At 43.5% G+C, this 12,144-nt stretch overlaps 1 protein-coding gene across 9 annotated transcripts in view; it reads right to left on the bottom strand.

Annotated features, from left to right (window-relative positions):
- The window catches only part of LIMS1 (LIM zinc finger domain containing 1), a 76,034-nt gene that overhangs the window by 10,079 nt on the left and 53,811 nt on the right, over positions 1-12,144 (bottom strand). For 5 of the 9 annotated variants that reach the window (XR_012627580.1, XM_074859142.1, XM_074859144.1 and 2 more), the window contains exons 1-3: positions 10,059-10,364; positions 7,665-7,824; positions 1,457-1,523 (exon numbers count right to left, since the gene is read on the bottom strand). Coding sequence is in view for 8 of the 9 variants with exons in the window: in XM_074859142.1 (XP_074715243.1) it covers positions 1,457-1,523; positions 7,665-7,824; positions 10,059-10,240 (409 nt within the window). In the remaining variant the exon portion in view is untranslated. Of the gene's footprint in view, positions 1-1,456; positions 1,524-7,664; positions 7,825-10,058; positions 10,365-12,144 lie in introns of those variants that run through there. The other 4 variants (XM_074859147.1, XM_074859150.1, XM_074859145.1 and 1 more) reach the window with 1 other exon arrangement.

Here is a 12,144-nt window from a genome sequence, read left to right as displayed (position 1 = left end):
TGTGAGGCATTTAAAAAAGAGTGTGAGAACCACTGTTTTGCATGCATGGTGTGACTGTACTGCACAGGTGGTGGAGCCATGTCCACCACACACATGATTTAGTCGCTCTCTACGTGGATGTTGTGGCCAAGGCCCCTGACCAGTGCAAAGGCTCTGCCTAAAATGTGTTGGGAGCTCAGCTTCCCAGTGCTGTGGGAGGCTGAGTTCTGGCTTTGGAGAATGTACAACTCAAACAGCTGCCAAAAGAGAGCGATTGGGCAGGTAACTGATGCGGATGATAACATCTAGCGTGTGACTCTATGGCATTCCCATGAAGTCATAGTTTTTCAAGAACAAAACCTGATGAACTCCAGAAATGTCAGGAATGCTTGAGGCCTCATCGCTAACTGCTCTGTCGATTTTGGATGTGCTTACTAAATCCAAGCAGTGGCAAAGCCCAGCTCTGTGCAGGACCTTGATGAGGTTTTAAGGGAGCTGGCACTACAAGGAGCCAGGGCAGGACAAGTGGGAGCTGTACTGGCTGGGCAGGAGAAATCCTAGAGATAGGCAGCGTAGCTCCTCAGAAATTGCCACTGAGACATTTCTTCCTCTTTCTCTGTTTGTTCACATCTGCAGCTTTAAATTCAAAGGTCTATAACATCTGCTTCCCTCTCTCAGTGTTCAACCCCTCCTTTCACATGGGGAAAAGCCTCACTGAGATAAGTGAAAGCCATAGCACCTTGCCAAGGTGCCACAGAAACGTGAGAGCTTCCAGGCCACTTTAAGCAACAGTCAGGTAATGTAATGACTTCCCAGCCCTGCCCAAGCATGATGTGTCACGCACAGGGGGAAAAAAATTTGCAAATGATTACGGTGCAGCAGACACACAAGTATTTACATCAACAGTGGCAAATAAAAAGTAGCCCTCAGTGTTATGTAGGATGGATATTAGACACTGAAGCCTTAAAGGTATTTGTTCCAAAAATACAATGAGGGACCAGCTGACCATCAGTTGATTATAACACTAGATGATGATGAAGAATGCCCCCATTTCTGTGGAGCAGGACAGTATGGGTGGGTTACAATAGCTGAGCAGATGACAAAGACTTGTTGCAAGGTTTCAGCTGCATGAGAAGGGCCAAATATGAGCACATGCAGATGTAAAGATATATATAATCAGTAGTTATGAATGGTATACATAATCAGGAGTTCATGGATGGTCCATTCATTGGATCCCTGGATCAACAGCTAAACTACTCAAATAATGCAAACTTTTTTTTTTTTAATCCTACTGTTTGATGACTTTTAGGAAAAGCAGCTCCCCAAATTCTCTGAAGTCTAGTTCATTCTGGAAGTTCAGATGATCAGCTACACAGGGCCACCTCCTAGGCAGCATACACAAGGGTTGCACATCTTCCCCCAATGACATTCCCACTTGTGATCAGTGTGAAGTGCTTCACCTCGATGTAAAACTTACCACATTGATGGCAGCAAGGGGCAAAAAGCATCTGAAAATCATGTTCGCAGTACTTCCTCCCTTCAAACTATAAATGGAAAAAAATCTGAGAGTTAGAGGGATGAGGAGCATGCCCTTAACACAAATGCTATAACACACCAGTTTGTTTCCAGATGCAATTAGGTAGTAAAACATGAGAGGCTACACAAAACAAAAGACCATGTGCTAGGCATTAAATCCACCCACCTTAATTCAGCTACTAGTTAGCATGTGGCATTCACAGCACACCATTGTTCTAATACTGCTGAGATCGTAAGGCATTTTCCATCACCATTTACATCACAAGAGCTGTCTAAATTTTGACAGACTGCTGAAATTCTGATGCAACTGAGCAAATTCTGGGCAGGAAATTAGCTAATGAAAACCCTTCCTGGGGTGGGGGGAAGCATTTTCCCTGAACCCATTTGATCCCTTCCCCACTCTATATTTCCTGCAAGAATGACCCAGCATACTGGAGGAAGTAAGTATGGGGGGAGGAAGAACACCCACGGGCAGAAATCTTTGCAATTTATGGAGCAGTACAGCCAAAACATGAAGGGAAATAAGTCTTATTTCATAGAATCATAGAATCATTTAGGTTGGAAAAGACCCTTAAGATCATTGAGTCCAAATTTTAAGGAACAAAGTTCACTACATTGACCAGATGAAATAGGGAACCAGTCTTAAGGGATTTGGATTTGGATCTGAAATTTCTCACAGCTTAGAGAAGTTCAGCTGCAGTTCAAGCTTGCATAGAAAAAAAAACTTATGGAAAAAAAAAAAAACCTTCTACAGCCCTGCATTAGCAACTTAGCTGAAGAATATGTAAAAACACGTACGCAAATATGTCCTGAAATGAAGGGAACGACGTGCCTTCAGGCACATCATTACTAGACACAAATGCCAACTGGCATGTCAAAACCAGATAGACAATATTAGGTATGCTATAAAATGTTTGGATTTGAATGTCTCAGTTTAAAACAGTGGAAAAAGGGGGACAGGAGGAAACCCCACTCTTTTTTACTGGGTCTAAAACAAAACAAAGTGAGTAATATAAAATACTGTCCACAAATTAAGTTTTGGTGCACAGACAGAAAATACAGCAACTGCTTTCAAGATTACCTGCTTTATACTATGAAATTCCAAGGATTAAATACAATAGAAATATAGTAATTACTCGTGCAATATATAGAACCACTGGCAGGATGGGGATCTAATGAAACACTCTAGAAGTCACTGGATACCTGAAATCAGAAACTTAATTCCTGTGCCCAACCTGAATTGCACCTACTAGAAACACAAAGACACGTGCTCCATTCAGAATCTTTCAGAAGTCTCTGCTAGCAATTTATCAGGTGTTTTTCCAGTGTAATACTCTAAAACAGATGAATTTTTAAACTGGAGCTTTTTTTAAAAAATTGAGAGACAGAGGGCTATTACTGTCTCAAGGAATAATGGAAATTATTGGTTCATTGTGAATTGCGCTTGCTTCCTGCTGGATAAAATCCTTTTTAAACTGAAAAAAATCCAAAAGCTTCCTGTTTTGTGTAAACAGGTGATCCAATGGGAGATGCTTAGGTTTGCTTGGATTTCAGAGCCACCACATGTTGATCTGGGCAGACCAAACAGGTTTTCTTCCCCTCTGGTTTGCATCAGGCAGGTTGGTTACCATTCAGTCTTGTTTATCTTTTCAACCTTCTCAGCTCATTTGTGCTGCCTTTTGTGGATGACCCAGCAGTTCATCCACCAGAGAAAGTCTTGAGCTTCTGTAACAAATTCCACAGCACATATTTTAAAACCAGGGTCATTTGACTGTTATATACTGGAGGTCCATGAGTTAAATGGCTCTACGTCGAACATTTCACCATGACATAATGTCCAGCTGATCTCTATGGTTTTAGCTAACTTTGTGGAAAGACATGCACAAAACCTGAGTCTTTAAAGACCCTTTCTCTAAGGTAGTTTCTGGTAAAGCCCATTTTAAGAAAACACTTGAGGTGCAACTGGAACAGAAACAAGTCTGATAGGTTATTATATTATAGGAAACATATCCTATAGGTTATTACAAACATCTTAGAAAAACCCACAAACTTAAAGAAACTCCCTCTCATTTAGAAGACAAAAGTCATGTGCCACTCAATTTTATTTTACTATTATTATAAGGTAATAACAACAACAACAACAGAGATACAGATTCCTCAATTATAGCTCTTGGGAGTAGTCCATAAAGATTTTGCTCTATTTCTTCTATTGTGGGATGCACCCCTCTAAGCCCTTCCATCTCCCCCACCTCAGCACAGTGCAGAGCAGGTTGGGCTGCTTCTGAAAGCACCCAGCAAGAGACTCTTAATGAACAGCTGGATCAGGGGGTAGGACTCATCTCTCCTAAGCTCCCCTGTCTGAAGGTGAGGTGCCTACACTCCCCAGTGGGAGATGTGGGCAACCTCTAGTAAGGAGGAGCCATTCTTGGACCCGAGAGTAATGTGGGCTGAAGGAAATGCCTGCTGACTGATTACAGTGGGGCCAACCTGTCCCTCTGAGCATGCTGCCACCAAAACTCTCCATTTCAGCCAGCTGTTCTGCTATTAGTATAGGACAGTGTGCTGCTACCTGTTGTAAGACTCTGCAACAGCACCTCTAGGGAATACACGGCTTCCAGGCAGTGGAGTAAAAGCAGACCAGAATTGCTACCACTTCGCATCTGACAGTAAAGTACAGTGAGTTTGGAAACTCTACTGATATGTGCTTGTGCTCATTTGTTTAGGTTGAGTGCATAAGAAAATGTGCTAAACTGATGATACTGAGCAAACTGGAACACAAATATACCCTAGCAGGTCCTAAACCCACAGTTCCCATGCAACATTAGGCACACAGCTCTCATTTACACCCTTATGCAACAAGGCCAACATCGGCTGGTTACAAATCCATATTGTCATTTCTAACACAGGCTCATGAGGACATCAACAAAATTCCTGCTGTGCTGTGCAACCTCCAAGCTGCAAATGGGCACTGCTCTGGCATGGCACCGCTTGTGCCTGCAAGTGGCTCGGCTCCAGTGCCAGCCCACAGCGAGCTCTGCTGATCGGGGTCCCTACAAGCAGCCTTGAGACATGTGCCACGGCACAGGAGAGCTCCATCGGCCTGACCTCCCAGTTCAGCCCCCGCCCACGGAACACAGCGTGAAAGCTTATCACGGCAGCATTTGACGGCAAACGTGATAAGCAACTTAATGACTAACTGGTGGAACTCTGCAAGGCTTGCGATAGGCAGGGAAAGAATATTTGACTTCCCGATTGCTAAGAGCTGGAACTAATTTCCAAGAAACACTAGCTTAGTTAACCAGGCACAGAATAAACACAAACTCATCCCGGGCAACCAACAATGCCTGTGCTTACCCATGGGGAACCTGCTCAGAAAAACATGTTACCTGGCCACACCTCCAAACGCATCCATCTTCTCAAAGAGTGCATTAAGCCAGTCAGAGGAAGATCTCCTTTCTGCCTGTCTTCTCTAGTCACTTTTTCTTGACAGTGATACAGATCATCTCAAGTCCTCAGAGCACTATCAGCCATCTCGGGAGCACTGGCCAACCTAAGCCTACCCTCTGCCTGGCTGAGGGCTGTCCCTCCCTCTCCCCCAAACGCTGTCACCCAGTATGTTCTCATCTCTAGTACCAAGGTGCCAAATGAAAGAAGAGCAAGCTGTGCCCTTGTCCGCCCTTCTCCCTGAGCAGCACCACCAGGAAACATGTTGGGGTTCAGTCATCTCACTGGCCACTTCAGTGGTAAGTGAGAACCTTTATGGCAGCACAGGACACACGTGGACACCCTAAAGGGTGCAGAGACAGAGAAGAAGGCCCTGCCAAAGATTTTCCAGCTGAAACAGCCCCAAAGGCACAAGGACTGGGACAGCATGGATATCCACTGACCTCACCAGTGTCTAGAAGATGTCCAGGACAGGCCAGTATAGACAGGGGAGGAAACCTGGGTAAGATTTATAAGCCATCACCTGAAGGCTGTCAGAGGGCTTAAAGAGACCAAAAAGTACCTCTCTTCAACAGCAGCAGACAGACTTGCTCGTGTGGAGAGAAACTGCAAGAACTTGTGCTGGACACTAGAAGGGCTAGAGGCAGAAGGGTGATGCAAAGTTCATGCCACACACAAGTCTTTATGTATTAATTTATCCTCATCACAATTATTTTACCTTTGTAATGGCTGGAGCAAAAAGTGTCTATTCTTAACTGAAACTTTCCACTTTCTGTGTAACATTTCTCAAGAACAAAGCTTCTACCCAGTCTGAAAAACACCCTAGCAACATTAACCAAAACATGTTTAGTACATGGAGCTATTTTCATTCCCGGGACAATCTGCTGACACTCACTTCTGACTTACTGTCTTTAACAGGGAGTATCACTGCAGTAAGAGAGTGCTCAGACCAACCGTAATAAATATGAATATTAACATGGTAGCAGTAGGAAGCAAAATACCTACATCCCATATATCTAAATACCACCAGGATACTTGCCCCTGCCAAAGAGATTCAGGAATGGCCACCCATGAGCAACAGAGAGGTTGTAATATTCCTGGACTAGGTGCAAAAGCAAGACTTTTTTTCCATTGCAGTCCTTGTCCATCCCCTACGAGATATAGACTGCCTAGAGCAGGATTTCTCAAACTTTCATCTTTAAGAAAGACCATTCAACTTTCTGAAAGAGGTCCCTGGAATGTCTCACTGTTTTTTGAGTCAGAAAAAGGATCAATAAAATACTCATTATTTAGAGAAAATACATTTTATTGTTTTAAGACAATTTTATTAACACAATTACAAATATTTTAGTTTTAAAACATTCAAATCACTATGGTTGCCTCAGGTCTTAACACGTCAGGATGGACTCCCCTACCGTGCCTGCAAGCAGGCAGCAGCTCAGTATGTATTAACAACTGTAATGCAACATGTAAGTATCTAGGGGGTGGGTTTTTTTATTTAATTGCTACTGCCTTGCAGCTCACCTTTTGATGTCTTATGGAACACTAGTGGCTCATTTACCACAATTTGTGCAACAGAAATCCCTACAGCACTGAAAAGTCTTTTGATCCTCAAAGAAGTTGAGAGAAAGCAAACCCCAGGAATCCCCTTTGCCAGTCTCTTTTCCAATCCACACTCCTCCCTCAGCCTCTCATCACCACATAACGTGGCTCTGTAAAATCAGAAATACTACTGTGGAAGATAAACTGTTGTGCTCTTGCCACAAGGATGGCACACTGTATGTGAGAGCACACATTGTGCTTTTAACACACTGCTCACCTTCCTTTTCAGATCACAGTATGACATAAACCCTGTAACCATTACTGTAAGTTGGACTACAAGCTACTTGAGCGGGACCTTATCTCTCAGACAGCAATTCCCCGTCTCACATTATCTACCCTTCCTTATACCAATCACTTCATATTTTATGAACTAGTCTAAAGCTTTCACTAAAGCCACTTTGTGCTTGAGATAGCTGAGGCATATCTTGAATCTCCACTATAGGGGAAGGCAAAAGAAAATGACACTGATACCAAAATACCCATCTGAGCTGAGGGTAATCTACCTGGGGCTGAGAAATATGAGTGAGAGCAGATTTTAACCCTTGAAAGCATGTAGAATTGCTAATTTTGAATGCTCCAGTTCATTAAACCTAGAGCTGACCTTACATAGGCCCCATCTTGGTTTGGGCTCCCTGCACACCCTGATCTCAGCATGCGCACTTACAGGTCATCTCCACAAGAAACTTTTCACATGCCATGCTGGTCTCACTCAACTCAGCAATAAACCTCTTATGGACTGCAGGATGATGGGGTTTCCCTCTATATGTCTGTTCTCCAAGAAGTATGCTTTCTCTGTATTTCTGGTATGATATATCTGAGGCACAGACTTCAGGGAAAAAATCTGCACTGAGAAAAAAATCTCCAGCAGTTTTTTTCTGATAACATTTAGCTACACATTTAAATAAGGTTATACACACTCATGTCCTCCAAATTAGCACAGGAATGCTTCTGCTTTTTTCTCCCTCTACTGGGTATATCCTTTCAGAGCCCAGTTCTTGCCATGGGACTTTCTAAGCTATTGACCTGCCTGTAGCTACTTCTGGTATGGGAATGAAGGCATACGGCAAAGGCTGGGGGTGAGAGGGGCACTCTGCCCTGCTTACCTCGTAGAAGAGCCCTTCGGGAAACTGCTGAAAGCACTGGGCACAGACGAAACACTGCTCGTGGTACAGCTCACCGTTGCTGTTGACAATTTTCTCAGCAGGGGCAAAGCCACCCCTGCAGCGCTCACAGATGGCATTTGCAAGTGCGTTCGCCATGTTGCTGTTGTAAAAAAAAAAAAGAAACAGAAAGAAAATTAGGCCAAATAGCCAATACCACTGGTTGTGGGTCTCTTTTCTTTCCTCAAAGTCAACTGCATCAGCTTAACACTAGGCTGCTCAACACAAGTTTTTCAGCGGACATAATGACTTATGGCATCCCCTCAGAAATAAAACTGCCATTTCCCCCTGCTCCCAAACTCTTCAGAAACAAAACCCCTGCAATGTACTCCCATAATTATTAATTCAAAAAACCAATAAAACATCATTATTACAGATACATTTACAGACTTTTTATGATGAGAAAAGGCAAGCAATTTGCAGAAGTACTAAAAAAATGATGAAAAGCATTAGAATTACAGAAAACAAGGGCAAATATTAACAATAATTGCAGACTGACATCAGATAGGAAAACATAAATGATAATTCCAAAATAATTCTTATTTCTAAAATATATATAACAGCATTGGCTCAAAAGCTCTAAATAAGCAATGTGAAAGAGTGTATGGTATCTAGTCTGGCAGATATTACTGAAAATCAGAGCAGGTAAACAATTATTCCCTATATAAGCTCTGCACAGCTTCAAGTCATTTTACAAATTTAGTTTGAAGTCATGGGATTTTTGATTGGTTTGTTAGGGTTCATCTCAGGGAGCTCAGCTCACGGTGTGCCGGTGTTGGTCCAGGGCCAAGGTGGGAATGCTCTGGCTGCCCCACTGCGATCCACACAAGCTGGCAAGCCCATGCTGGGGATGCAAAAAAATACTCAAATAGCAACCCTGGCTGCTTCTCAAAGGCACACAACCATAAAATGACTGTGGTAGCTGCAAAATATCAGAGGAATTAGCTACTTCCACAGGACTGTGTCCATATCTGCATAAGACAGTACAGCTGTGTTTCAGTTAATTAAGGCCAGAAAAAGGCTCACTTGATTTTTCCTTCACAAACATTTTTTTACTCATGTCTAGACTCTCAAAGCTATGCCTTTCAGGATCATCTCTCTGCCCTAGTACCATTTGATAGCGGAGAGAAAATACAGGGCCATGGTCTAGTTTCATTACAGTCTGACCGTGGCTGGCAAAGCCACTGACTCAAACGTCTATCTGGAAGCATATTAAACAACTGACATTATTTTAAACACATGCACATGCATGCACACATTTTGATACAGCTATCATGCTGCACCTGTAAGTGCAGAGCCCTCAGTTCTCTGCAAGATGCCAAGCCTTTCCCCCAAAGGGGATGAGACCTCTTGACACCCACCACCTTCAACAGGAATTGAATTAATTCCTTGCACAGTATCCAAGGGAGCAAGCAAACACCTAGCACGTGGTTCAAAAAGGAATGTGCTTTATCTATTTCTTACACTGTTTCACAGAAGAGCCCTATGCAAGGCCACATCCTACCAGTTATTATTAGCTGTCTTTTTTCTTTTTTTCCTTTCTCTCTAGAGATCTTTGCAGAAGAGGAAAACAGTAACCACTATCCAAATATTCACTGCCCTCCTGATGAAACAAGTGGGCAAATTTCACAAGGAGATCAGATGGAGGATGGTCTATCCCATACATAACAGACAAGCCCATGGACAAACCATTGTGAATATGCATATAAAGCTCACCGATGGTCTCCATGGATTGTGTATACCTTCTGGGGCAGAAAGCCTCAATCACTTTCCCCATCCTCCTTATCAATATAAATGAAGAATAATCACAGCAGAAACAGGGATCTTTCATCATCACCTCAACAGTTCTCAAGCACTAAGGATGTTAAGTGCTGCCACACACAAAGTATAATCCAGGCAAAAACATGAAACAAAGTTCAAAACCAAATGAAAACATAAAGCATTCCTCCTCAATATACGAAAGTACTTCATTTTGAAACACATCATACATTTAAAACCAGCAATGTACGTAATGCTTCTGCATAAGGGAAGCAGTTTATCCATTTGCCCAAAATAACAGGCAAACAACCTAAAGTCAGAGAGACTACTTGACAAATTCCAATCCCATTTCAACTGCTGATAAAAATTTCTCATGCAATTAACGATGAAGTTTAAAGCAACAGATCAAATTTTAGTTGACGATTACAACTGGCAATGTATCAAGCAGAACAGTGGCAAAGGTTGCCAAAGAGAATGACTTGCACAGCCTGCCTGAAGCTCAGATAATAAAATACATATGTACAATACACGAATAATGTCACCATAGTTACACCCCGAAGCCGAACAGAATGAACTTACAATCTTGCATAAAAGTCACAAAACTCTTTGTAGAGTTTTATGTCACTGTGCCTACGTTGCAATTTTGACACCGGTTTTTCGCCTTCGTTTCCTGTGGAGTTGTGAGCATCAGGAGCGACACTGTGTGCAACCTCTTCATCCTCTGGGATGGGGTAAGGGTGAGCTCTGTGCTGGAAGTCCATCTCTCTCTAATGGCTTTCCCAGGTGTATATATTCTATGCTTATACTGCAAAGAAGCTGTAGGCAAAGTCTGCAAAACAATATGCTAGACTTCCCCTTGTTCCCAGCGAAGTGATTTACTTTCACAGCTCCGTGTCATATAGCTGGAGCTACTCAGCGCCCTGCTAGAGCTTCAAGTTAAAAGTTCAGCAGCAGGGCGGTGAGCCCGTCAAGCTGTGATTTACCGACACTGGCTGCGAGCGGAGGAGCACATTCCCCTGCCAGGTCCTCGTGCAAACTCGGATGCTGGAAAGGGGCTTCGCTGCCGGCTGCTGATAGAAGCTGCCCAGGGCATCTGTGGTGTGAGTAACCTATGTGAGCAAATATGTTCACCACCAAACTTGTCCGCAGCTACTTTCTGCTGAGGGGGGGTGGAGGCGGATTCCAACAATATTTTATCGTGGGCAAACCAGCAGTGGAAAGCACAAAGAGAAGACTTCTGTCATTAGATAAATACTGCTTTAATGCTATGGTATATTAATGACATTGTAAAAATGGCCTTTAATGTTCCACTTGTGTCTTCTAAATCATATGTGCTGAATTTATCTATAGGCATCTTTCTTCCTGTCAGTAGTTCAGAGAAGGGGTAGGTACAGATGGAGAGTTTGATTTCTGTTGTGCTTCACAGGCCATTAACTGAACTGCCAGGTATGCTATAATGGGCAATATACGAAGGAGGAAAATGAAGCTTGATTTCCAGTGATGTGCCACGTTTAGAACAATCATCTAACATAGTAACACTTACTGAAGTAATTTACTGTGGATATTAGGGAACTGAAACAGCAAGACCAGGAAGAAAGAATGAAAATTAATCATTCCTTCACCACAGACTGTCCTCCTAATGTTGCAATTACTTCATGGTTATATTCTATTTAAAAAACCTGTTGTACACTGCTTACTAGGGAAGGCAGGGTCGATTAGCTGCAGATTTACAGCTAATAATTCCACACTTGCAAGCTCTCTGCTTGAAGCACAGGGGATACTTGGCTTCCAGCAGCTCGTAACTGCAGGCAAAGCAGGCTTTTGGGAAGCTGTCCTGAGTAACTACCTCTTGTGTTGAACTGGCTCAGCCTTGTTAGCAATCAACTGCACTGCAGAACCACATGCACTTTGTGCTCATGACACACAGCACCTTGGTATCTGAAGAATCTGCTAGTCTGTGAGGAGGCATAAAAAAGCAGAGGAGGACAGGAAGGAGACAAACAGAGGGAACAAGTAGAGAAATTAGGACTAGAAGATGACAATGGATATGACAAAGTCCAGTCAAGGCTGCTCCTTCTAAATATGCCTTCCTAGGTCCTACTGCAGAGGGTCTGGTTTATGATGGTTTGGGGCCATATCTCTCACCACTAGTTGCGATAGCTTGCTCAGTAAGCGCACAGCAGCACACACGCCACTCTCCATGCAGGCCTGGGCTCGCACGTAGCCATCTTCCCGCAGCCTGGCCAACAGAGCACTACACTTCTGCTGCTGCCAAATTTGTGGGATGGGTTTGGTCAGGTGCCTCTCCTTCACCTCCTCTCGGCAGAAAGCAACCCCTTGGGCAAGCTATTCCCCTGTGCCACAGGGCATCACGGTAGGTGGGACCCAGGCAGCATGACCCTGCTCATTCACCCGTCTGTAGGTGATTATCCATCTCACACCAGACCTACTGAGAGTCACAAGCTAAGGAGGCTGCACCCTCATCACTGACACGGCTTGGCTGGAGCTCAAGCCCTATTTTTATCTGTCATGGAGCAAGCTGCATATCAAGCAATGCTCAGGTTGTAGCCCTAGGCCACAGTGATCTTGCCGGCGCACCGTTGCAAGAAACAGCGCTGGAACAAAAGGTTTCTGCATCCACTGGAGCACCAGTGATGAAAACAAG

The sequence above is a fragment of the Strix uralensis genome, chromosome 2 (genome assembly GCF_047716275.1).
Source record: "Strix uralensis isolate ZFMK-TIS-50842 chromosome 2, bStrUra1, whole genome shotgun sequence".
NCBI lineage: Eukaryota > Metazoa > Chordata > Aves > Strigiformes > Strigidae > Strix > Strix uralensis.
This window is presented reverse-complemented; position numbering and strand designations above follow the sequence as displayed.